General features: G+C 47.5%; 1 protein-coding gene across 4 annotated transcripts in view; it reads left to right on the top strand.

Annotated features, from left to right (window-relative positions):
• Positions 1–205: 205 nt before the first annotated feature.
• FBXW8 (F-box and WD repeat domain containing 8) overlaps positions 206–26,811 on the top strand; it is a 123,835-nt gene continuing 97,229 nt past the window's right edge. For 3 of the 4 annotated variants that reach the window (XM_062182002.1, XM_062182003.1, XM_062182004.1), the window contains exons 1-2: positions 206–596; positions 17,993–18,097. In XM_062182002.1, coding sequence (XP_062037986.1) covers positions 279–596; positions 17,993–18,097 — 423 coding nt within the window. In that variant the 5' untranslated portion in view covers positions 206–278. The remainder of the gene's footprint in view (positions 597–17,992; positions 18,098–26,811) is intronic. The other variant, XM_062182005.1, reaches the window with a different exon arrangement.

A 26,811-nucleotide genomic window follows, 5' to 3' on the forward strand; every position in this document is an offset into this window, starting at 1 on the left:
AATGCAGGAACACAGGCAGGGCACAAAGTCCCTGCTCGGCAAAACACTAGCGCGCCCCTCGAGCCGGCCCGCGCATCCGGGGAGCCGCACGGCGAGCAGCCATGTGCGCGCCTGCGCAGCGTGAAGGGGCGTGGCGTGGCGAGGGGGCGTGGCCACCCATCCGGAACCCAAAAGCGACGCCCCGGCGGTTTCCGGCTGCGGCGGACACTTCCCGCGGAGGGACTGTCCCGTGGCACCTGGGGGCGGCGGCGGGGGACGCGGAGTCCGGAGCTGCGACGATGGATGACCGCAGCCTGGAGGAGTTCCGACGGCGCTGGCAGGAGGAGCTGGCGCAGGCTCAGGCGCTGAGGAAGCGGCGGCGGCCCGAGGCTGCGGAGCGGCGGCCCCGGCGGCCCGAGGTGAACCCCGGGCGCGGCGAGCAGGCCTCGGGATACCTGGCGCTGGCCCAGGGCCTCCTGGAGGGCGCGGGGAGGCCCCCCGGGGCGCGGGCGACGCGGGCCGAGAGGTCGGACGCAGCGAGCCGTTCCCGCTCCCCCCCGGTCCGCGAGGGCGCTGGGGGCGGCGAGGCGCTGGTGGACCAGCTCATCCGCGACCTGGTGAGTGGCGTCGCCACCTGCCCAGGCCCGGCGCGGGCCCGCCCCCCTGACCCGGCCCCGCCACGAGTGGCAGAAAAACTCGGCGTGCTCCCGGTCGTGGGGGGAAAACCGAGGAGCGGCGCGTGGACGGTGCCCCGGGGTCCGGCTGCCCCCCCAGTCTCGGCGGTGCCTGGCGTTCTGGGGGCGGTCAGCCGGGGAGTGTGCGTGTGTGTGTGTGTGCGTGTGTGTGCACGCGTGTGCGTGTCCGTGACTGTCTCGCAGTGCTCAGGACGGCTGCCCCAAGGCACACCAGCCCCAAACATCAACAGGTGTGCGGTTGAGAAATCCTGAACTTTTAGCAAGAGGACGCGAGAAATGGACAAGCAGGAGTTTTGACTTCTTTGGTGTACTGTTGGCTACTTAATTTTTCTGTGTCTGTTACTTAAGAGGGGAAAAAAGGAAGAAGAGTCTTAGCGGTGCCGCTGGCTGCTGTAAGAACGAAGAGTCTTAATTGTTTTTTTTTTTTTTTTAATTTTGGGGGGGCGGCGGAGATCCCTTGGAGAAGCAGGAGGGAGTCTGGGAGTCTTGGTTAAAAAAGCCTCGTTCGCCAGGCTGGCAGAATCGGGATCACCGGAGACGCATCCACGGCTCCCACGTTCAGAGTTAGCCTGGTTTGCTATAATCAGGCTCAAAGGAAATCTTTTTTTTTTTATTATTTAAAAGATTCATTTTATTTATTTGAAAGGCAGAGATAAAGTGAGAGGGAGAGACATAGAGAGACCCAAATGGCTGGGCCAAGCCAGGCCAAAGCTGGGAGCCTCATTTGGTTCTCCCATGTGAGCGCAGGGACCCAAGGACTTGGGCCTTCTTCCACTGCCTTCCCAGGTGCATCAACAGGCAGCTGGATCCTAAGTGGAGCAACCGGGACTCAAATGGGTGCCCATATGGGATGCTGGTGTTGCAGGAGGAGGCTTAACCTGCTACACCACAGCGCCAGCCCCTACAGGTGTTTTTTGTAAAGACTGAATTCTTTGAAAGGCAGAGTTACAGAGAGAAGGGGTTGGGGGCGGGGGAAGCAGATCTTCCACCTGCTGCTGGTTCACTCCCCAGGAGCCCTAAGGGGGCCAAGCTGAAGCCTGGAGCTTGGCACTCCCTCTGGGTCTCAAATGTGAGTGCAGGAGCCAAGCACTGGGCCCTCTTCCGCTGTTTCCCCAGGTGCATTGGCAGGGAGCTGCATCACAAGTGGAGCAGCTGGTGCTTGAGTGAGATGCCAGCATTGCAGGCAGCGGCTTAACCCACTGTACCACAACGCTGGCCCCATCTTTACAGTTTTCCCATTGGGAATGATCCTGTAACTGAAAGTTGTTCCAAGAAGTAATGACATGATTTTATGTAGCATGTAGTTTTTTACTCAAGTAACATTAATAGCAGTTTTGAATTTCACCAAGTGTCTGGTCCTGTGCCCCACTTCTGATTCTAGCGTAGCCATCCTGTGAGAGCTGTTAACTGTCCTTTCACAAATGAAGACAGACGAGTTTCTTGTCATTTTTCTGGGGTTACTCAGCGGATAAACTTGGGGGGTTGGATTCGAATCCAAGTCTTTTGGACTTCCACTCTCCCCAGGCGTGTGAATCACCTGAGGCCTTGCTAAGTGCAGGTTGGGGCCTCGGCCAATGGGAGATTTGGTCAGAGGACCGTGTTCGCAAGGCCTTTCAGCCATGACATTTCTGAGGGATAGGCAGTAGACCAAAAATAATGGAGAAGGAAATGGAATATTCTGAAAACAAAAGGTTCCTCTCCAGGGAGTCCATCAGAATCAAGTGTCCTGGGTCGCGTGGAGAAGCCTGCAGCACACGCCTGTGGGTGCCCTGCCCCCTCCGAAGCATCACGCCAGGTGCCACTGGGTGCTGCAGCCAGCCTTGGCACCCGTGATGTTTGAGAACACCTTGCAGGGTGGATGTTGTGGCGCAGTGAGTTCAGCCACCACTTGCCGTGCTCATATTGTAGTATGCCGTAGTACACTGCTGGTTTGAGTCCCCACCACTCCATTTCTGATCCAGCTTCCAGCCAGTGCATCCTGGGAGGCAGCGGATGGTGGCTCAAGTGTGTGAGCCCCTCCCACCCCTGTGGGAGACCCAGATTTCTGGACTCCTGGCTTCAGCCTGGCCCAGCCCTGGCTGTTGGGGGTGTTTGGGGAATGAACCAGTGATCTCTTTGTCTCCACCAGCCTTTCAAATAGATGAAAATAAACGTTAAAAAATAAAAAGGGACTGTCTCATACAGCAAGTCTCCTTTAAGCACAAACACACACCACCTTACAACCTTGAGTGACACTACTATAAATAAAGTCGTTGGCTGGTGCCGTGGCTCACTAGGCTAATCCTCCGCCTGCGGCGCCGGCACCCCGGGTTCTAGTCCTGGTCGCTCCTCTTCCAGTCCAGCTCTCTGCTGTGGCCCGGGGAGAGCAGTGGAAGAGGAGCAACTGGGACTATAACCCGGCCCCATAAGGGATGCCAGCGCCACAAGGTGGAGGATTAGCCAAGTGAGCCACGGCACCGACCCCCAAGTTTTTTTTTAAATCAAACTTTGAACTGAAGTGTACAGATCATAAATGTACTACTCAACAAGTTTTCAGGCGTGTATACATCCATGTAAGCATACCCAGATCCCAGAACAGCACCGCCCTTCACCTCCACGTGTTCTCTTCCACCCCAGGGTAACCTCCAGCCTGCTTGCTAACACAGTTCGTCTGTTTTGAACTGTGTAAATGGGATCATGTCCTAAACTCTTGTGTCTGGGTTCTTGTGCAAAGCCTTGTGTGTGAGATTGAATCCTCTAATGATACCACATTTTGTTTATTCATCAGTAGTCGTATGGTGGACGTTCTAGATAGCTAGTTAATGGCCGGTTTGGGGCTATCAGGAACAGGGCTGCTGTGAGCATTGTGTTCATCTTTTGGAACATGTGTGCACATTTTTCTTAGGTTTTAACTTAGAGTTGCTGGATTGCAGCATGTATCTCCCTTGGTAGATATTGGCAAACAATTTTCCCAATTGGTTGTATTGGTTTTCTCACTTATGTAGTAAATTGAGTTGGTGGAACATGGTATTTTACTTTACCATAAGTAACAGCCAACGGAGATGACATATGGCAGCTGAACTTGATCCTCTCGTGGGTGTGGTGGTAGAGTGACAAACAGAAAAGCATGCTTGCCATGTAGGAATGTGGTCCCAGTGTTGTGAGCTCTGTGTGTGTGTGTGTGTAAGATTTATTTATTTGAAAGGCAGGGTTACAGAGAGGCAGAGGAAGAGGCAGAGAGAGAGGGAGGTCTTCCATCTGTTGGTTCACTCCCCAATGGCTACAACGGCCAGAACTGAGCCAATCTGAAGCCGGGAGTTTCTTCTGGGTCTCCCACATGGATACAGGGGCCTAAGGACCTGGGCTATCTTCTACTGCTTTCCCAGGTCATAGCAGAGAGCCGGATCAGAAGTGGAGCAGCCAGGACTCGAACCGGCACCCATATGGGATGCCAGCACTGCAGGCGGCAGCTTTACCCACTACACCACAGCACTGGCCCCTAGATATAAGTTTTTTTAAATATTTATTTTCATCTACTCAAAGGTGGAGCAAATGCAAGAGAGAGAGCTTTCATCTGCTGCTGTATTCTCCACTCCACGCCCCCCCCCCCCCGCCCCCCATGCCTAGGATAGCTAGGGCAGGACCACGATGACACCAGGAGCCCAGATCCACCGAGTCTCCTGTGTAGGCGTAGGGACACGAGTACTTGGACATTCACCTGCTGCCTCCGAGAATGCAGTAGCGGAAAGCTGGGTTGATACACAGCAGCCTAAACTAGAACTGGCACTCAGGTATGGGATGTGGTCATCACAGGTGGCTGCTTAACCAGCTGTACCACAATGCCCATTCCTAGATTTTAAAAACATCAGGAGTGTGTATTTTTATCAGTTTGTACTGGATAGTACAACTATGGCTTAAAACAGCCATCATTTATTCAGCTCACCGTTTTGCAGTGTGGCTGCACTTGGGTAGGTTCGCACCTGTGCCTGAAATTAACTGCTGGGCTCCTTTTAGCTCTGCTGCCTGGGGTTGGTGGTAGTTGGCTGTGTGTGTGTGAGTGTGTCTGGGTTATGAGTATCTCCTTGTCCAACAGCTTGGCCCAAGTGGGCCTTCTAAGAGTTACGAGAGTAGCAAGAGGGCAGGTCCCAGTGTGCAAGTGCTTTTGAAGTCTCCCTGGGCCATGCTTGCTACTGTCATGTTGGCCAAAGCATCATATGGCCAGGCTCAGCCAGTGAGGACTTAGCCAAGTGCCTGGATATAGAGAGGCATGAACAAATTAGGGGCTGTTGCCACAATGCCTACCCCCCAGACTCTTCCCTTTTGAAGTCGTTGGTAACTAAGAACACTGCAGGTCGAATAAAAACCTTTCTTCTAGCTCTGTCTGCCTTGGCTCACCAGTTTGTGTTCTTTGTCTTGCACCTTTCCCAGAATCTGCTTGATCTGTGGCATGACAACTTGTGAAAAGATATTTAGTTCCATTTGGGACTCCCAGGAAACTCTAGCAGAGGCTGAGCTACTTGACATGAAAGTGGGAAGAAAAAAAATCTGGTGCCACCTACTCGTACCCCTCCGCAGTTTTTCTCTGATCTTGGCACACTGTGATTGTTATCAGTGCGTTCTACCCGTTTTTGGTGCAGTCTCCGCAAGCAGAGTCGCGCTAGAGTGAGGACAGCTAATGAGTTAGCCTCTTGAAGGGTAGGTGGGCAGCATTGCTTTTGACTGTCTGAGGCTTGGGTAGAGGCCAGAAGCTTTGACGGACAGGCACAGTTGAAATGAAACTTGGAAGTCACTCTGAATACCTAAATTGACACTTGATAGTCTTCTCAGCGTGTGGTTGAAGTAAGGAAAGAAATGACATGCTGTGGTCAGGGTACCAAAGGCCGTAGGCTCGCTCGCTCTCCCTTGCCTTCATTCCTCTTGCTTCATAATCTTGGGCTTCTTGGAGATACTGGAACCCCTGAGTATGACTGCAGTTGTATTTCTGGCCTTAGCATGGTGGTACTATCCGGTTATGTGGTCTCATTTTTTATTTTTAAAAATTTTTTAAAGACTTATTTATTTGAAAGAGATTTACAGAGAGAGGTCTTCCATCCACTGGTTCACTCCCCAGGTGGCTGCAACGGCCAGAGCTGTGCTGATCTGAAGCCAGGAGCTTTTTCTGGGTCTCCCACGTGGGTGCAGGGGCCTAAGGACTTGGGCCCTCTTCAACTGCTTTCCCAGGCCATAGCAGAGAGCTGGATTGGAAGAGGAGCAGCTGGAACTAGAACCGGCATCCATATGGGATACTGGCACTTCAGGCCAGGGCTTTAACCTGCTGTGCCACAGCACTGGCCCCTGTGGTCTCATTTTTATTGAGGTGGTATCTTAGGGCTCTACACAACACGTAAAAGACCCTAACTTGCATCTTGATTCATGTAACTGGAAGCTCCAGGTGGTAGTGCTTGTTGTGTGTGCTTACAGAGTAACTAGAAATCCCTCCTCCTCTTACCCTGTTGCCCTTTTTGTTGGCTTTGTTCACAGGCAGACTGTCCCCTTTTGGAATCAAAGACTACTAACAACTGAATTTTATATTCTGTCTGCTTAGCAGTTCAGGGGAAAGAGAGCATGTATTTTCTGTTGTTTGCAGCACAAACCATGTTCCTAAATTCTTGTTTGTCAGCACTGGGTCATGTTTTTATCGTTGAGGCAACCACTGGTTGAAATTGGCCAGACTTGTATTCAGTGCCCCCTCCTGAAGATAAGAGTCAGTCCCATCCAGATCACGTTGGGTGGGAGGAAGGTGGTTTCCAAAAAGAAGAGAGAGGGGGTGGGCTTTGGCATATCCCCTGTTGGAGTGCCTGCTTCGAGTCCTGGCTCTGCTTCTGACCCAGCTTCCTGCTAATGGGCACCCGGGGAGGCAGCAGTGATGGCTCAAGTGTTTGGGTCTCCGCCCTTCATGTGGGAGACCTCAGGTTGAGTTCCAGGCTCCTTACTTTGGCCTGGCTGATGCAGGCATTTTGGGAGTGAACCAGTGAGTGGAAGACGTTTCTCTTGTCTCTCTGCCTTTCAGATAAAGTGAAAATAAAAAAGTTAAAAAAAAAAAGGCCGGCGCCGTGGCTTAACAGGCTAATCCTCCACCTTGCAGCTCTGGCACCCCAGGTTCTAGTCCCGGCTGGGGTGCCGGATTCTATCCCGGTTGCCCCTCTTCCAGGCCAGCTCTCTGCTATGGCCCGGGAAGGCAGTGGAGGATGGCCCAAGTCCTTGGGCCCTGCACCTGCATGGGAGACCAGGAGAAGCACCTGGCTCCTGGCTTCAGATCAGCGAGATGCAGCGGCCATTGGAGGGTGAACCAACGGCAAAAAGGAAGACGTTTCTCTCTCTGTCTCTCTCTCACTATCCACTCTGCCTGTCCAAAAAAAAAAAAAAGTTAAAAAAAAAAAGGGAGAGGGGCTGGCGCCATGGCTCACTTGGTTAATCCTCCGCCTGTGGCACCGGCATCCCATATGGGCTCTGGATTCTAGTCCCGGTTGCTCCTCTTCCAGTCCAGCTCTGCTGTGGCCCGGGAAGGCAGTGGAGGATGGCCCAAGTGCTTGGGCCCTGCACCCACGTGGAAGACCAGGAGGAAGTGCCTGGCTCCTGGCTTCAGATTGGCATAGCGCGCTGGCCGTAGCAGCCATTTGGGGGGGTGAACCAACGGAAGGAAGACCTTTCTGTCTGTCAAAATAAAAAAGGGAGAACAGATGTTGAACAGAAGCAGCAGCAACACAGGTCCACTTTAGTCGGGTGAAGCAGTGCTGTGGGCATGCACGTTTTTCTGTTGACCATGCAGATATGCATCACGTAACAGGGGCATGTTCTGAGAAATGTGTTAGTGGATGTCCCTGTGCAAATGGCATAGCGTGCACTCACCAAACTTCGATGGTGTCACTGTCAGTCACCTGGTGAGGCTCTTGAGTCAGGCCAGAGACACAGGTGTATGGGGCTGCTGTCCACATAACAACCGTACGCTATTTACAGTCATTAGGTTTTTTTTTTTTTAATACTTATTTATTTTTTTGAAAGAGTTTCAGAGAGAGAGATGAAGAAAGAATCTTCTACCACTGGTTAATTCCTCAGATGCCTGCAAAGCGAGGGCTGGGCCGAAGCCAGGAGCCAGGAACTTCATCTGTGGGCCATCTTCTGCTGCTTTTCCCAGGCTGTTAGCAGGGATCTGGATTGGAAGTGGAGCAGCTGGAATGGCTTAACCTGCTATGCCACAACACTGCCCCGGTCTTTGTTTGTTTGTTTAATAACTGGGAGTGTACTCTTAAAATAATGATAATGATAAATAATGCCTAAAAACATAATCCAGTAGCGCAGTTGTTGATTTTCATTATCAAATGTTATGTCTGTACTTAGGCGGCCTGCAGTGTGTCACACATGGCAACATTGTGGTAGGAAGTTTTCAGCTTACATGGTCTGTGCTTGCAGTTTGTCTGTCAAGGTATCACTTCCTCTTTGCTGAAACTTACCATGACAAGCCCCCAGCCTCCCTCCCCCATGGGTTGGGAATTCCTGGAGGAAAGAGTCTGCTGTTTTATGCTCTCCCCTCCCCCCTCAGTGCAGGAAGGCCCCAATGGTCATTGAGTTGAAACAGGGCAGAATTGCTGCCTTGCAACAGCAACTTTATGAAGAGGATCTGGAGTTGTTAGAACCCTTGTGAGCATTCAGAACCTTCAGCTTTAAGATGGGGGTTTTCAAATGTGCCACAAGTTTTAATACTGCAGGCCAATATGTATCACTCCCTATCAACTTTTTTTTTTTCCATATGGAGTGCTGGCACTGCAGGTGGTGGCTTTACCTGCTGTGCCCTAACACTGGCCCCATTAGCATTTATTTTTTAATTAATCAACTTACTTGACAGAGATACAGAAAGAGAGAGAGAGAGAGAGAAAGTCTTCCACCAGTTAGTTCACTCCCCAAATGGCCACAACGTCTGGAGTTGGGCCAATCCGAAGCCTGGAGCTTCTTCCGGGTCTCCCACACAGGTGCAGGGGCCCAAGCACTTGGGCCATCCTCTACTGCTTTCCCAGGTCATAGCAGAGAGCTGGATCGGAAGTAGAGCAGCTGGGACTCAAACCGGCTCTCATATGGAATGCTGGCACTAGCAGCCGGTGGCTTTACCCACTGCGGCACAGCACCGGCCCTGACTATCAACGTTTAACTTGTCAGAGCCTTTATCTGTGCAGCCAGCAAGATCAATTCCGTGCTTAACTGTCTTCTGCTTTTTTTTTTTTTTTTTTTGACAGGCAGAGTGGACAGTGAGAGAGAGACAGAGAGAAAGGTCTTCCTTTGCCGTTGGTTCACCCTCCAATGGCCGCCGCGGTAGGCGCGCTGCGGCCGGCGCACCGCGCTGATCCGATGGCAGGAGCCAGGTGCTTCTCCTGGTCTCCCATGGGGTGCAGGGCCCAAGGACTTGGGCCATCCTCCACTGCACTCCCTGGCCACAGCAGAGAGCTGGCCTGGAAGAGGGGCAACCGGGACAGGATCGGTGCCCCGACCGGGACTAGAACCCGGTGTGCCGGCGCCGCAAGGCAGAGGATTAGCCTCGTGAGCCGCGGCGCCCGCCTGTCTTCTGCTTTTAAGTTAGGAGCAAATAAGGAAGTTCTTCTGTGAACAGTCCTGGTCCGGTTCATATAAAACACAACAGCAAACCAGGTCACATATGCACTTGTTCCGTGACCTCCTAGAATAACTCTTCCCTCTCTGCTGTTCTTTGGCTTCCTTTTAAGGCTCAGCTTGAATTCCGTCTCCTATGTTCTCTTCCCTGATCCCTGCAGATTTCTGCCTTTCCTCCAACTAAAAGTCCTGGTTGTCAGTGCCCTCACGTTATTCATGAATTAGGTCTCTCCTTGGAGTCCTTTTGAAATGGGCTCTGTATACCAGAACAGCGTGTAACTTAGATCATTCCTTCATTGGAAGGTTCTGCTGGCTTCTCGCCTGCCTTGTACAGATGCTCAGTCGGGGGCCTCGCAGTAGCAGAAACTGTTCTCAGCGCTGAGCACCCAGCCGTGAACGGGACGGAACACAGCCTGTGCCCTCCTGGGTCTCACATTCTGGGGACCAGGAAGCTGGACAGTGGGTGAATAATTGCTGGACATTAGATGCTCTGGGGAAAAATAAGGCAGGTCAGAGGGACAGGATGTGCCTGTGCTGTGAGAGGTGCTGTAATTTTAAATGGCGCCATGGCAGAAAGCCCTTCTGGGAAGATTGTATTTCACGGAGACCGAAAGGAGGTGTGAGGGTGCAGGTTCCAGGGTGCCCTGGTGGGCACGCACCCTGTGGCTGCACGCCCATGCTCAGAGGGCCCTGCGCTGGGTAAGTGCTCTGTTGTCTTGGTACTCTTTGTCTTTTTAAATTTATTTTTATTCTTATTTGATTTGAAAGACCAAGAGACCTTTCATCCATTGGTCACTCCACAAATGTTGGGAGGAGTGATGGAGGGGATAGGGAGAGCTCTTGATTGATTTTTTAAAAGATAGATTTATTTACTTGAAAGAGTTACACAGAGAAGGAGAGGCAGAGAGAGAGAGAGTGTGTGCGAGAGAAGGAGGGAGGGAGGGGTCTTCCATCCGCCGGTTCACTCCCCAGTTGGCTGCAAGGCTGAAGTTCCTCCTCCCTTGTCTTTCCCCTTTCTGTGTCTTAAAAGTTCTGATCCCCATTTAGACTAAAAAGGGACTTTGCAAGCAAAGGTCCAGTCTTTTTGCTTCACAGCAACTTCCTTCACTGCACGCCCAACCCCCGGGATCCCCCAGCACTCACTCTTGCCCTAATTCTTTAGGCTTGCCTTTCTTACCCCACTCCCCTTTTCTTTTTAAAATTTACTTATTTGAAAAGCAGAAGTGACAGAAAGAGATATTCCATTTTCTGGCTCACTCTCCAAATGGTCTCAATGGCCAGTATTTGTCCAGGTTACGGCCAGGATCCCGGAACATGATCCGGATCTCCCACGTGGGTACGGTGGCCCACGTACTTGGGCCATCTTCCATTGCTTTCCCAGACACATTAGCAGGGAGTTGGATCAGAAGTGGAGTAGCCGAGACTCACACTAGCACTCTGATACGTGATGCAGGTGTTGTAGGTGGTGGCTTAACCCACTGCGCCACGCCAGCCCCCATCAACCTCCCCTGCCAGGGTCCCCAGGACAGTCATGCAGAAGGTGGTGAAGGAGAATGTGTCTGAGTTGGAAAACCTATTCTTGTTTTTAAAAAAGTAAAGAAAATATATCAAATCTTATAGATGTTTATTGCACATCTGTGTGCAAGGCACTGGGCTGCTTAGATTCTACAGTTCAGCTCCAGGATCCGCTTGTGCAGTCAACAAATATTTAGTGAATACCTTTGGCTCTTTGTCCTAGCCAGCACGGGGAGTAGGTTAAATGTTAAGAGATTTGTGGACTGCTTGGGAATTTAACCACTCTTTGTGGTTTCTTTGGAGAAGTTGTTTCCAAGTTCTCAATAGCTGGTATACTAATGACCTTGGGAATGCCTTAGGGGGCTGCATTGCCTTTTGCAGTCACATGACAGTGACTCATGTCGATAAGGTTTCAGTGCTCTGAGTGTGGATGCCGTTTCTGACATATTTACTAACAGCGCCTATCACACCCCAGCACTGGCATGGCTCTGAATTCACATAGTGTTTTGGACATCAGTTACCTTATTTTAAAATGTGTTGCTTTTCTTGGTAAAAATATCGTGTGCTCAGTGTAGAAATACTTGGGAAATTCAAAGAGAATAAGAAGAAAATGGTATGAGGAGCCAGTGATGTGGCATAGAGGGTAAAGCCTCCACCTGCAGTACCAGCATCCCATATGGTCACCGGTTCAAGTCCCAGCTGCTCCACTTCCCATCCAGCTCTCTGCTATGGGCCTGGGAAAGAAGTAGAAGATGGCCCAAGTCCTTGGGTCCCTGCACCCACATGGGAGACCTGGAAGAAGCTCCTGGCTTCTGATCGGTGCAGTTCCAGCCGTTGTGGCTAATTGGGGAGTGAACCATCGGATGGAAGACCTCTCTCTCTCTCTCTCTTTCTCTCTCTCTCTCTCTCTTCCTCTCAAATAAGTAAATAAAATCTCTAAAGAAAGAAAAAAAGGAAATTATATGAGTAGTATAGAAAGAAGGAAGCAATCACTTAGAGGCGATTCAGATGTTCTTATTTTCTTTGACATAAAGAATGTGTTTTGAGGGATGGGTGTTTGCATCCTGTGTTGGAGTCTGAGTCTTGAGTTCGAGTCCCAGTTCCACTTCCGATCCAGCCTCTTACTAATCCACATCCCTGGAGGCAGCAGGTGATTGCACAAGTAATTGGGTCTCTGACAGCCAGCCATATGAGAGACCCAGATGGCGTTCCTACCTTCTGCCTGGGCCATCGCTGCCTGTTGTGGGCATGTGGGGAGTGAACCAGCAGGTGGATGATCTCACGTGGGCTCTGCCTTTGAAATAAGTAAAAATAAATTTTAAATTTTTTTTAGGGAATACAAAATTTGAGACAAATTGAAGTTTGTAACTGGATGTCTAGTTATTTGGATAGTGTTTGGGACTTTTCACAATCAGTCTTTTTTTTCTCACAGAAGACACAGGTGAAACTGGAACTCATTCCTTCTGAGTGAGATTGTGCCGGCTCCTCTTCTCAGTTTTGCACTGTCTTTACGAGTTTATCTTTGCACTTCGAGATAAACTCCTTGGAGCAGTCTCCTATTAGTCACAGATTGAGGAGAAATGTTATTCTGAATCTCTCATTTGAGCCCGGGGTGCTTTTCTCAGTTCTTAAAACACCACCTAGAGAGCTCTTTCCTGGAGTTTGCCCTGGAGATGTCCACAGAGAACAAAACCCCAAGTCAAGTTTCTTCAGTTTTTACTGATTTGGCTCTCAGTAATTATCTTTTCTTTTATTAAACAAGAGAAGGCAGATTAAATTTCCAACGGGAAGGCACAAAACCAGTCCATTTACAGAATTAGTCTTACATTAGCACACAGGAGTACCAGTCTGCTCCCGTGGGAGGGATCTGTTTGCCATTTCTCTCAGCATTTTTGGAGTAGGTCCAGTAGACTTTGGGAAAATCTGCTATTCACTGACTTTAAATCAGCAAGTAACATGACCCCTTTGTGTTTTCCCCCTTGATTGGGCAAGAGGGGATGGATTGGGTTTTGTATGTGCCTGTGATTTAGGGTTGTGCTTCTCACCTCTGGTGTGCAGAAGCATCCCCTGAGAAAGATGCTTTCTTGAGCCCCCACCCAGGGGTGAGGGGCAGTAGGTCTGGGGAGACCCTGGGCAGTTTTGTTTTTTTAAACTCAGACGTGATGTTGATGTGTTAATATGGGACAAGAATCACCAGCAGTGGTAGAGAGCCAACATCTGAGCCATTGTCAAAGAAGTAAAAGCCAGGTTGTGGGTTACTAAAAAGATCCTTTTCCTTAAATTTAAAGGAATGTTGCTACTTTGAATTTATGGCTCTTCTGTAGCCTAAATTTGGTCAGTCTCACAACACAGGATCGGTTGGATTCATGCCAAATTAGTCTCTAAACATTTGTAGTCAAATTGATATTTTTATAGTGTGGCCAAAATTTCCTAAATTAATATTTCTACTGTCTTTCCTTATTTCCTGGAGTATCTTTGTTTCCGAAATGCTATTTTGTCCACTTTGATGTTTTTAGGTAAATATAGAAGTTGAGTTAAAGCAACCCAGGGCGTTTTGCATGGCTGTGTGCTTCCCATTGGTGGGGAATTCTGATAGCTTCTCCTGGGTGACAGGGTGTTCTCTGCACGCAGTATCAAGTCGAATTCTTTGCTGTAGAAGAGCAGCTCAGGGCTGAAGATACTCTGCTGCTGCCAGTAGGCTTCCGGTCGTTACTGGGCTGTGGCTTCGGTCTATGATGTGGCTTCACATTCTTCTTCAATCAAGCAGACCTATAAAAACTGGTGTGCTCAGCCACGGGGTCAGCACGCTCACAGCTCTTACTCTTCTGTTGTGTTACTGATAGCACATTCACTAGTTTGTTGGCGGGTTGCTATAATGATATCAGTCTCACCTGCATTCCAGTGTGCCTCCCTTAGGGAAAAGGAGAGGGAAGTAGGTTACCTACACTGATGTCTTTAGAGTTGTGCACAAGAATCCTCTGAGTGTGTCCGTCACGGGACTCTGATGGGTCGAGCCTGCTGCTCTGGGGAAAAGGTTGAGCTTTCTGCAAAGCAAACTCTTGACTTGCAGATTTGCATGTGGGTGGTGGTTCAGTGCGTTGGTTTCAGAGAGGTTCTCAGTTGAGGCCGGAGTGCAGCCATTGTGCCCAGGCAGTGACTACTCGGGGGCGGCAGACTGCCCTCTGAGATACAGCTTGGCCAGACAGCTTGCTTGGCAAGGGCAGTGCCCAGGAAGAGAGTAAACTGTGAGCCGATGGCAGGCAGCTTGCTCATCTGGGGAGAGGCTCTCTCTGACCTGAAGGGGGCACCCAAGTGACACATTGCCCCCCTCCCCAAGCATTTATTGTGTCTATTAGAAGAGCCATTGAGGCACAGTCTTTTTTTTTTTTTTTTTTTTAAGATTTATTTTATTTATTTGAAAGAGTTACAGAGAGAGTAGAGATAGGGAGATTTTTCATCCACTGGTTCACTCCCCAGATGGCCGCAATAGCCGCAGTTGCGCTGATTCAAAGTCAGGAGCTTCCTCTGGGTCTCCCATGCGGGTGCAGGGGCCCAAGGATTTGGGCCATCTTCCACTGCTTTCCCAGGCCATAGCAGAGAGCTGGATGGGAAGAGGAGCAGCCGGAACTTGAACCGGCGCCCATATGGGATGGGAGCACTTCAGGCCAGGGCTTTAACCCTCTGGGCCACTGCACAGGCCCCAACGCATAGTTTTATCTATGGTGTGATCTACACCCTGACACCATCCTAGGCTCTAACCCCAGCTGCTATTGCTGGAAGCCAGGTGGCCACATGGCCCAACTGTCGGTGTCAACTCCACTCCCATCCTAATGGGATTCACCGCTCCTACTTCCCTGCCTGCTCCCCTCCCCTGGGCAAAGTTTTAAAAGGACCTGCTCCTGAACACCCTCCCCCCTTCTCTTTCTCTCTTCCTTTCTCTCCGTCTCCTGATCTCTCGCTATTTGTCTCTGTCTTCTCTCTCTTACACTCTCCTTCTCCCTCTCTTCCTTCTTTGCCCCTTCCCTCTGGTCTGTTGAGTTTCCCTAATAAATTCTTTCCCTTAAAAAAAAAAAAAAAAAGAGCTATTGATACAGTGTCTTGCCAAAATTATTCCAGGCACAGCATGAAACCTTGACATTTGATCTCTTGACCTTTTGGGTCTACAGATTTCTTAAGCTGGGTACCTTTTTTTTTTCTTACTACGTTGGCTGTTTCTTCTCCTGCCATTAACCAACCAGTGATAACAGCAGGGCATGTCATCTACATATAAGAAAGATGGGTGTTTAATCTTTTGGAGTTGTAGTTTTTAAAAAGACTTTATATGTAAGACAGTGACAGGGGGAGATAGATATTTTCCATCTGCTTGCTTGCTCCCCAAATGGCTGTAACGTCTGGGGCTGGGTCAGGCTGAAGTAAGGAGCCTGGAACTCTGGGTCTCTCACATGGATGGCATCTTCAGCTGCCATCCCATGTGCATTAGCGTGGAGTCGGATTGGAAGCGGAGCAGCCAGGACTTGAACCTGTGTTGCAGGTGGCAGGTTAACCTGCTGTACTACATTGTCGGCTATTGAGTTGTAATTCTAAGTGTACAGTGACTTAAAAAAAAAGTTTGACCCTTTAACGTTGGTGGTTTACATAATCACAGTTCAGTGCTTTGGAACAGTGGTCACCCTTCAGAACTTACGAATGTTCCACCATCATCATGTGTGCGTTCCCAGTGAGCCCAGCGCAGGGTCTCTGGTGTGTTGGTGTGGCGGCTGTAACACACCACTGACTCATTTGCAGCCTTTCATCCCCTGTGCACCAGAGTAGAGGCTTCTTGAGTTATTACACAGGTCTAGCCTTTTAAAAATGATTATTTTAAAATTTTATTTTATAAGAGACAGAGCTGTCACCTGTTGGTTCATTCCCCATGTACCTGCAGTAGCTGTAGCTGAGCCAGGCCAAAGCAGGGAACCAGGAATTTGATATAGCTCTTCCAGGTCAGTGCGGGAACCCAGCTGCTTGAGCCATCACCTGCTCCCTCCCAGGATCCGCATTGGCAGGAAGCTGGAGGCAGGCGTAAACCCAGACACTCTGGATTAAGTGGTATTTTAACCACTATGTTAAATACTTGCCCTGATGATGATTTTTTAAAAACTCCTGTTCCATGGATACTTCCAGTGTTCACGCTCCTGAGTACAGTCTGCTTCCCCATCTTCTCACTACTCCTGTTACTAGCTGTCACATACTTACAGTATGGCAGGGCTGGGGAGACGACGTCCCTGTGCGAGCAAGCTGGTACTGTGGGGTATGAACAGGCATGCGGCAGACACACTACCAGAAGTGTGCCTTTTCTGCACTAGACTACTTGGAAACAATGCAGGTGATGTCAGGAGTGACAAGTGCAGAAGCTGGTCCACAGTGAGTCCTGAATGGGACCCACTGAAGAAAGCAAGGCCTGGCGTGTCTCGACAGTGAAAAGCTAAACGAGACTTCAGTCTGCACTAGTGCAGGCTTTTGTCTGCCTTTGTTCTGGTCCCATGAGGTTAGGGGACATTCTTCTCTTGTGTCTTTACCAGATAGGCCTTCCCACTTACTGTAGATGGGGGTCGTCCAGGGTTACAAGTGGTGATCTGCCTTGTGTACAGCCCTCTGTGGCCGCAGGGACTCCCTTGCACATTGTGGTGAGGATTCTCAAGTTGTATGAGACTCTGAGAGAGAGTTGTGCCTCTTTGTTGATGCGGGAAGCCAATTAGTTGTGGGAGGCGAACTAGCCTGACATTAGACCAATAACTTTCCATTATTTTTTTAGGCAAGAACCCCTGTGTCTTCCAATTACACTTGCAGATTTTTTCCTGTTTTTTTCAGTATGGCCGATGTTTCTCCCTTGATTTCACATTCTGTTCCTTCTTTGCCCAAGAGGCCTGTCAATTCTTACTCTTTTTGTGTGTGTGTATCCTCTAGAGATCTTTTTTGGCCCTCATACTTAGCCTTGCTCTGTTTTTGCAGTTGAATATCACATTCTCTTCATATGTTCTGGATTATCTTTTAGCCCTGAATCTCCTAGATGAACAGAAATATGATTCCAGAAAAATCTTTACACTGAATCTTAGTAATGTCCAAATCAGTGTTCACAGTCCCTTAAACATGCTGAGATGTTGTCTGTTTTGAGGCTATAGCCTTGCAATATGTAAGACTGTTGTGTTTGCATGGTGAATTAACAATTTGCTTGCAACCAGTCACTGATGTCAGCCAAAGCTTATTAAAAATGCATTTTATTAAGTGAGTTCTGTTGGGACAAAGAGCACAGCTTTCTCTTGCTTTGCAGAAGCAAGTACCAGAGTGCACTTTGGCAGGTGGATTTGAGAGCAGGCAGAGGGGTGCATATGCACGTTTGGCTTTTTCTGTTTCACACTCATGTTTCTTTGTGCTACCAAGATCGTCATGACAGCCTTATCTCTCAACTGAAGTCTGTTACCTCATCTCTAATTGCCCATCCAAAGGCAGGCAAGCTCTAATTTCCCTACATTAATAAATGACACCGAAGAAGAACTTCTTTGTTTGCACTGGCTGCCTCAGGTTAACCCACATTAAGCCCCCAGGAGGGTTGGGAAACCTGTCCTGCTCCAGCGGCCAAGGACGGTGTGGTGTCCCCTCACAAGCAGCATCTGTTTGTTTACTTTTCACTCGTGTTCACGGCCCTGTGTTTTTTTCTGATGAAAACATTCAGTGCCCTCGGTCAGCCTTTCCTCAGCTGTGGACTCAGTGTCCACCGAGCTGGGGGCGGTGGCACTTGTCCTGGGCGCTGGGTGGCTTCCTGGATTTCAAGGCTCCCTTTCTTGGCCGCCTGCTGCTCACCTTGCCTTACAAGCCAGGGGGCGGCCATACATCTCTGTACAGCTTCCCGTGGTGTACCCAGTGTGTGAAATGGTGCCCTTGCCTCTCCTTTTTGAAGCCTTGTGGCAAAGGGTTCTGTGGCTTTCCTAAGTGAATGTGGTAGGGGGGAGGTTTGTGGGGGTCGGAGCTGGGTGTGACTGGCAAGTCCTGCAGCGGTTCTGTAACTGCTTGGTGAGGCAGTGAGAGGCCTGCTCCTGGGACACAGCCTTGTCTCTTGGTGCCGCCTGAGGACAGTCATTCAGAGGGGCTGCAGACATGAGTTATTTTCATATCTCAGAATTGTAAGCTTTGTTCTTTTTTGTCCTCAGAACGAAATGGATGATGTGCCCTTCTTCGATGTCCAACTGCCTTATGAATTGGCCATCAACATATTTCAGTATCTGGGCAGGAGAGAACTTGGACGGTGTGCACAGGTAAGCTGTGGTTAACGGGTTCAAGAGCTTTCCAGATGGTGGTTAATGTATAGGAAGGTCCTGGGTAACAGAAACTTTGTAAGTAAAGTTATATACTTTACAGAACCGGCTAACTGGATAGCAGCTCTCCTCAAAGGAAGGCACCCTTGAACTTTACAGAACCAGCTAACTGGATAGCAGCTCTCCTCAAAGGAAGGCACCCTTGAACTTTACAGAACCAGCTAACTGGATAGCAGCTCTCCTCAAAGGAAGGCACCCTTGAACTTACAGGATTGTGTTCCACGACACTGCTTCTGCGACTGTTTGCTGCAGAGCACTGTCGTCCCTGCATTCAAGTTATGGCTGACCTGTGGCAGTGAGTGCCAGGCTGGAGCTGGCTTGTGCTGTTGATATACTCACCATTTTTTATTATTACTATTTATTTTTTATTTATTTTTATTTATTTATTTTTTGACAGGCAGAGTTAGACAGTGAGAGAGAGAGAGAGACAGAGAGAAAGGTCTTCCTTTTCCGTTGGTTCACCCCCCAAATGGCCGCTATGGCCGGCACTGCGCTGATCTGAAGCCAGGAGCCAGGTGCTTCCTCCTGGTCTCCCATGTGGGTACAGGGCCCAAGCACTTGGGCCATCCTCCACTGCCTTCTCAGGCCACAGCAGAGAGAAGGACTGGAAAAGGAGCAACTGGGACAGAATCCAGTGCCCCAGCTGGGACTAGAACCCGGGGTGCCAGTACCACAGGCGGAGGATTAGCCAAGTGAGCCGTGGTGCCGGCCACTATTTATTTTTTTAAAAAATTGTTTATTTTAAAGGAGGAATTGCAGAGAGAAAGAGACAGAGATCTTCTGTTTGCTGGTTCACTCCCCAAATAGCCACACCAGTCAGAATTGGACCTATTCAGAGCCAAGAGATTCCTCCAGATCTCCCACCTGGGTGCAGGGGCCCAAGCATTTGGGCCATCTTCCATTGCCTTCCCTGGCACATTAGTAGAGAGCTGGATTGGAAGTGAAGCAGCCAGGACTCAAACTGGCGACCATATGGGATGCTGGCACTGTGTGTGGTGGCTTTACCCACTATGCCACAGTGTAGGTCCCATACTCACCATTTTTAGTGCAAAGATGTGAGCCCTTGGTTAAATCAAGCCCATTGTTACCTTGATAGCTGTGCGTCAGCTGGGGATTGAAGAGTTAAGTTAGGTTTTAGGTATGTAGTGCACGTTGCCCCTTGATATTGCTTGGTGTGAGGCCCGTGAGAATAGAGACCCAGTGAGGGGACTGCAGATCAGTGCCACCTGCCTTGGGTTCACTCTGGGGTAGATGCCAGTGGAGTGGAGTGGCTGGGACGATCACCTAGACTAAACTTCGTTTTGGATGTGAATCTAGGGGGACTCTTGATAAAAATGCAAATTCGGAGTTAGAAGGTCTAGGTTGGGGCTTGATGGTCTACATTTTTTTTTAAGACTTATTATTTTTAAAAGATTCGTTTTATTTGAGAGGCAGAGTTACAGAGAGGGAGAGACCAGTCTTCATCTGCTGATTCACTCCCCAAATGGCTGTAGTGGCCAGAGCTAGGCCAGTCTGAAACCTGGAGCCAGGGATTTCTTCGGGGTCTCCCATGCGGGTGCAGGGGTCTGAGTACCTTGGGCCAACTTCCACTGCTTTCCCATAAGCAGAGAACTAGATCGTAAGAGGAGTTGCTGGGACATGAACTGGCACCTGTATAGGATGTGGGCGCCACAAGCAGAGGCTTAACATAGTACTCCACAGCACCAGCCCCAAGATTGATTTATTTTTCATTTGAAAGGGAGAGTTAGAGAAAGGAAGTGACAGAGAGATCTTCCATGTGCTGGTCCGATCCCCAATTGGCTGCAGCAGCCAGAACTGGGCCAGACTAAAACCAGGAGCCAGGAGCTTCTTCCTGTCTCCCAAGGGTTCAGGGGCCCAAGCACTGGAGCCATTCTCTGCTGCTTTTCCCAGGCTCATTAGCAGGAAGCTGAATCAGAAGTGGAGCAGCCAGGATCGAACGGAAGGCCATATGGGATGCCAGTGCTATAGGCTGTGGCTTAACTCACTAAAGCCACAGTGCCAGCCCCGATGGTCTTTGTTTCTAACCAGGTGACTGACACAAGTGTCGCTTTGACCACACTTTGAGAGGCAAAGGTTTATGCCAAGAGCATATAATTGAGTTTTCTTTTATTAGAATTTATTACTTGTAGTTGATAAATAAAAGTTGTATTTATTGTGCGGTATAATATTCTGAATATGTATACTTTATAGGATGGCTCTGCTAAGCAAATAACACACATTACTTCACATGCTTATTTTTTGTGGTGAGAACGCTTAAAATGTACTTTTTTAAATTTAATTTTAAAGATTGATAGATTTATTTGAAAGGCAGAGTTGCAGAGAGAGGTCAGTCTTCTATCCACTGGTTCACTCCCCAGATGGCCAGAGCTGAGCTGAGCTGATCCGAAGCCAGGATCCATGAGCTTCTTCTGGGTCTCCCACACAAGTGCAGGGACCCATAGACTTGGGCCATTTTCTACTTTGTTCACAGGCCATAGCAGAGAGCTGGATCAGTAGTGGAGCAGCCAAGACTCAAACTGGCACCCATATGGGATGCTAGCACTGCAGGCGGTGGCTTTACCTGCTGCGCCACAGCACCAGCTGCAAAATGTACTTTCTTAATAATTTTCAAGTATATAATATATTGTTATGGACTATGATCACCGTGTCATACAAAGGATTTCTTGACCTAATTTCTCTGTCCAACTGAAATTTTCTATCCTTGGACTGTTGTTTCCCCCAGTCCTCTCCTCAACCCCCAGCCTGGGTAACCACCATTTTGTTCTCTACTTCGATGAATTAAACTTTTTTTTAGATTTTATATATAAGTGAAATTAGGTGGTATGTGTCTTTCTGTGCCTGGCTTATTGTATTTAATGTAATATCTTCTAGGTTCATCCATGTTATTGAAAATGATAGAGTTTCTTTCTTCTTAAAGGCTGGATAATATTCCATTGTTTATCTATAACACATATTTGTTACCTGTTTGTCCATTGATTTCATGTCTTGGTTGTGAACACAGAAGTGCATATACCTCTTCAGCATTTCTTTCCTTTGGGGTGGCTGGGTCATATGGTAGTTGTATTTACTTGTTTGAGAACCTTCATTCAGTTTTCCTTAATGGCTGTACTAATTACATTCCCACCAGCAGTGTACAAGGGTTCTGTTTTCTTTTTTTTTAATTTTTGACAGGCAGAGTGGACAGTGAGAGAGAGACAGAGAGAAAGGTCTTCCTTTTGCCATTGGTTCACCCTCCAATGGCCACCGCAGCAGGCGCACTGCGCTGATCCAAAGACAGGAGCCAGGTACTTCTCCTGGTCTCCCGTGGGGTGCAGGGCCCAAGCACTTGGGCCATCCTCCACTGCACTCCGGGCCATAGCAGAGAGCTGGCCTGGAAGAGGGGCAACCAGGATAGAATCCAGCGCCCCGACCGGGACTAGAACCCAGTGTGCCGGCACCGCAAAGCGGAGGATTAGCCTGTTGAGCCACGGCACCAGCCAGGGGTTCTGTTTTCTTCACATCCTCACATTACTTGTCATCTTTCATCTTTTAGATAATAGCTGCTCTAATGGGTATGTGGTGATAGCTCATTGTGGGTTTAATTTCCAGTTTTTTGGCAATTAGTGATATTGAACATTTTTCACATTCTTGTTGGTCATTTGCATATCTTTTGATAAGTGTTTATTTGGCTCTATTGGCTCAGTTTTTAAAATAATGTACATTTTTCATGAACTTTTTGAATACCTTTTTAAAAAATATTTTAATTTTTTTGATCTACTTAATACTATTGGTTGAACTCTTTAACACACAATGATTCTTAGGTGTTTAAATTCAACTGAAAAGTGATCCCTGTTAAATATAAGAGTGGGAATAAGAGAGGGAGGAGATGTACAATTTGGGACATGCTCAATCTGACTTGCCCCAAATGGTAGAGTTAGAAACGTGCCAGGGGATTCCAATTCAGTCCCATCAAGGTGGCATGTATCAATGCCATCTCACTAGTCAAAGTGATCAGTTTCAGTTCACAATTGATCATGATAGGACTAAGAGTCAAAGGGATCACATAAACAAGACTAGTGTCTGCTAATACTAACTGATAGAATAAAAAAGGAGAGAACAATCCAACATGGGAAGCTGGATACACAGCAGACTCATAGAATGGCAGATGTCCTAAATGGCACTCTGGCCTCAGAATCAGCCTTTAAGGCATTCAGGTCTGGCTAAAAAGCCCATGAGAGTATTTTAGGCATGGAAAGCCAAGACACTCTGGCAAGGAAAAAAAAAAAAAAAAAAGACCTAAATGAAAGATCTCTGCGAGTGAGATCCCAGTGGAAAGAATGGGCCATCAAAGAAGGAGGTACCTTTCTCTGAAGGGAGGAGCGAACTTCCACTTTGACTTCCTTGTCTAAATAAGATCGGAGTTGGCGAACTCAAAAGGCTTCCATAGCCTTGGCAACTCATTACAAGAGCCTAGGATGATTACTGATGCCATAAACAAGAGTGTCAATTTGTTAAGTCAACAACAGGAGTCACTGTGCACTTACTTCCCATGTGGGATCTCTGTCCTTCTGTCCTTAATGTGTTGTACAGTGTGAATTTATGCTGTAACTAGTACTCAAACAATACTTTACACCTTGTGTTTCTGTGTGGGTGCAAACTGTTGAAATCTTTACTTAATATATACTAAATTGATCTTCTGTATATAAAGATAATTAAAAATGAATCTTGATGTGAATGGAATGGGAGAGGGAGCGGGAGATGGGAGGGTTGCAGGTGGGAGGGAAGTTATGGGGGTGAAAAAGCCACTGTAATCCAAAAGCTGTAGTTTGGAAATTTATATTTATTAAATAAAAGTTAAAAAAAATTTGAAAACTTTTATTTGTTATAAAAAAATTTGAAAAAATATTTTATTTGAAAGGCAGAGTTGTCTGTGTGGTATGCTGGAGCCCCTGTGTTTTCTTCTAGTAGTATTATAGTTTCAGATTTTATGTTTAATGATTTAGTCCATTTTTAGTTGTTTGTTTGTGGTATGAGATGAGGGTCTAATTTCATTTTTCTGGTTGTGGCTGTCCAGGTTTTCCCAAAATCATCATTTATTGAAGAAATTGTCTTTTCTCTATTGTGTGTCCTTGGTACCTTTGTCAGAAACTAAATAAATGCCTGAGACTCTCCATTCTGTTCCATTGGTCAGTGTCTGTTTTTATCCAGTGCCGTGCTGATTGGATCACTGTAGCTTTGTAGTAGACTCTGAAGTCCAGTAGTGTGATGCCCCGGCACTGTTCTTCTGTTCAAGATGGCTTTGGCAGCTTGGGGTCTTTGCTTCCACAGGAATTTTTATAATTGTTTTTCTATTTCTATGAAAAAACGCCTTTGGAATTTTCATATGGGTTACATTGAATCTTTAAATCACTTGGGGTAATATGGATATTTGCACAATATTAATCTTCTAATGTACTGATGCGGACCATCTTTGTATTTATTTCTGTTTTCATTTTCATTGTTCTGGTCATTCACCTCCTTGAGTTTGTTCCTTACTATTTTGTCTTTGTATCTGTTGTGATGAGATTGTTTCTTTAGTTCGTTGTTAGAATATACAACTGCTACTGATTTTTGTAGGCTGACATTCTGTCCTGCAGTTTTACTGAATTTATTCTAAGAGTGTTTTGGTGGTGTCTGTAGGATTTTTTACATGTAAGATCATGTCCTCTGCAGGCAGGAACCATTTAACTCCTCCTTTCTGATTTGAGTGTCTTATGTTTCTTTCTCTTGCCCATCACCAGGCTCAGATTCTGTGCTGAAAAGAAGTGGCAAGAATGAGCATCCGTGTCTTGCTTCTGAGCTTGGAGGAGAAGCGTTCAGTTCTTCTTTGTTCAGTGTGATGTTAGCTGTGGGTTTGTCACACACGGCCTTTACTGTGTTGAGATACATTCCTTCCGTATCTGATTTGTTAAGAGTTTTTAATAAGAGAAGAGGGTTTAGTTTTGTCAGATGCTTTCTCTGCATTTATTAACATGATCATGTGGTTTTTGTCCTTCATTCTGTTAATGGAGTGAATTGCATTCAAGTTTTTGTAAGTCAGGAGTGTGTCTGATCGCTGTCGTTTGGTTTTCCATGGAGGACACTGGAGTAGCCATTCTCCATAATTGCCAACAAATTAGTTAGTTTAGCAGTGACCATTGACATCCCTGGATTCTGTCGTGCGTTTTAGAAGGGTGTGTGTACCTTAAAGAAATAGTTTAGTAAATCGACTGGTAGAAAGACTATAAAATCCAGAGTACCACCAAAAACGTAAAGTTCAAAATATGAAAGCACTTTGAGAGCGGTGCAGCTGTAGCCACTTCCCAGACTGTAGAGCTTTCTACCTCACCGTGCAGTTCAGCAAAAGCACATGGTATAGGCCAATTTACAGAGTTTGTCTGGCGTTAAAATTATTTCTTGATGTGAGGCATTTTGCTTATTTTCTTAATTAAATGTGAACTTGAAAAGATTTTCAGTACTCCTGATTGCCATAGTATTACATAAGTGAAGGTGTTGCAAATATTATTAATGCAGAGTGTGTCCCTAGAAAGTGATGGAAATTAAAGGCTAAAATTCACCATAAAAACAAAAACAGAAACCATGTACAAGAGTGTCAACTGTGCTCAGAGCCTATCTTTGTATTAAGAGTACCTATATTGTCTCCTTTCCCCCTTGGAAATTGGATTTGTTATATTCTAACTTTACACATTGGCCTTGTTCCCAAAAGCTAAAAACAACAGTGTAGCTAAATGAGTCCAACTCCTGGATTTCAGCCTGATGCTGTTAGCTGAAGTCTTCGAACAGAGTCTAACAGCTTTACACAAAGTCAGCATTCGATGATAAAATCTTTATTCTTGCTAGTGAGCTGCTGTGGAAGGAATTATTTCTTTTAACATTGCTTTTTGCTCTCCTGCTTTGTAGAGAGCCATGTGGCTTTCACATCTGCTGCGGGTTTTCTCGTCCAAAGAGTTTATCAGTGAAAGATAGGATCTGGTGGAAGAAGAGATCCCCCTTTTGGTACAGAGGGGCTGCATTTCAGGGTAGATTGGTTATGCTGGTGAGATTATTCTGCAGGTGTGAGCAGCTGAATTTGCAGCACAGTGGTCCAATTGTCACCAGAATTCATCCCTCTTGGGCCAGTTGGACTTGGTGGTGGTTGTTAACTTAGTTTTTAGAGCGCATGCATAAGAATAGAAAATATTCTTACACAGAGCCCTTGTAATGTACAGGACTTTGCTGGCTGTGATGTGCAAAGCCAGGACTTTTATGGAGCTTGTACACGAGGATGACACGGATGGCCAGTAGTTTGTGGAATTGGCTTTGTGACTCCAGATTGTTAAAATAAACCATGAAGTAGTAAATATGAGTAGCAGTTTCATTTGTTTCTTGTGGTGCTTTTATTTTTGAAACAGGGGAAAGTCCTTCTGTTGGATGGTGTGCCCTGCTGCTTTATGATTTTATTTGAGAGGGGCTTGCTCTTCCTGCCTCTTTTAATCTAGGCGCCTTGGGACTTGAGTGAAATGGGGCCAGTTCTGTGGAGTTGGCACCGTGACCTGTGTGTGTGCCCTTGGAGAAAACCTGTTTGCTTAGATCTTTATGCCAAATTGGTAAGCAGCTCACAGTGAGGAAGCCTGAGTGGCGAGGCCTTCTGAGATTTAATTATGCTACAGACTCTACCGGAGAGCTGATTTCCAGAGACTTTGCCTCCTCCTCACATCTCCTCCCTCTCTGCGTTTTGAGGGCTTGCGTGGCAGGACTGAAGTTGTGAAAACATAAGTTTGTGATCTTTGTGTGCTGTTGATGCTGGTCTCCCTTGCCCTTTGCACATCAGTAGTTATCCCCCTGCAAACTCAGTATCTCATGGCGTGTTCCAAACAGAAATGTCTGAAAAACAGTGCGACTTTTAGTAAGTAATTGATTTGTTGGATAACACTGATCAGCTCCATTATTTTGCCATAAATAATTTTGTGTTCTTTTTTTGGTGTGTGTGTGTACAGAATTTCTGGCACTTTTTTAGGGGTAATATTTTTAAATGGGTAACCATGATAAAATTTCAAAGTTACAAGCTTACTGCATTTCTTTGCCATAATATTACATGAATGAGGGGCCAGCATGTGAAGTAGTGGGTAAAGCTGCTGCCTGCAGTGCCAGCATCCCATATGGGCACGGGTTCGAGTTCCGGCTGCTCTACTTCCGATCCAGCTCTCTGCTATGGCCTGGGAAAGCAGTAGAAGATGGCACAAGTCTTTGGGCCTCTGCACCCATGTGGGAAACCTGGAAGAAGCTCCTGGCTTCAGATCAGCACAGCTCCGACCATTGCGGCCAATTGGAAAGTGAACCAGTGGATAGAAGACCTCTCTCCCTCTCTCTCTCTCTCCCCCTCCTCCCTCCCTCCCTCCCTCTCCCTCTCCCTCTCCCTCTCCCTCTCCCTCTCCCTCTCCCTCTCCCTCTCCCTCTCTCTTTCTCTGTGTGTAATTCTGTCTTTTAAGTAAATAAATAAGTCTTGAATGATTCTGAGGAGTGATGATTTTTTAGGTATTTACCAACAATCATTTTTAAAGACTTTTAAAATAATGATAAATTAGGCCGGCGCCGCGGCTCACTAGGCTAATCCTCCGCCTTGCGGCGCCGGCACA

This window comes from Lepus europaeus, chromosome 23 (genome assembly GCF_033115175.1).
Source record: "Lepus europaeus isolate LE1 chromosome 23, mLepTim1.pri, whole genome shotgun sequence".
NCBI lineage: Eukaryota > Metazoa > Chordata > Mammalia > Lagomorpha > Leporidae > Lepus > Lepus europaeus.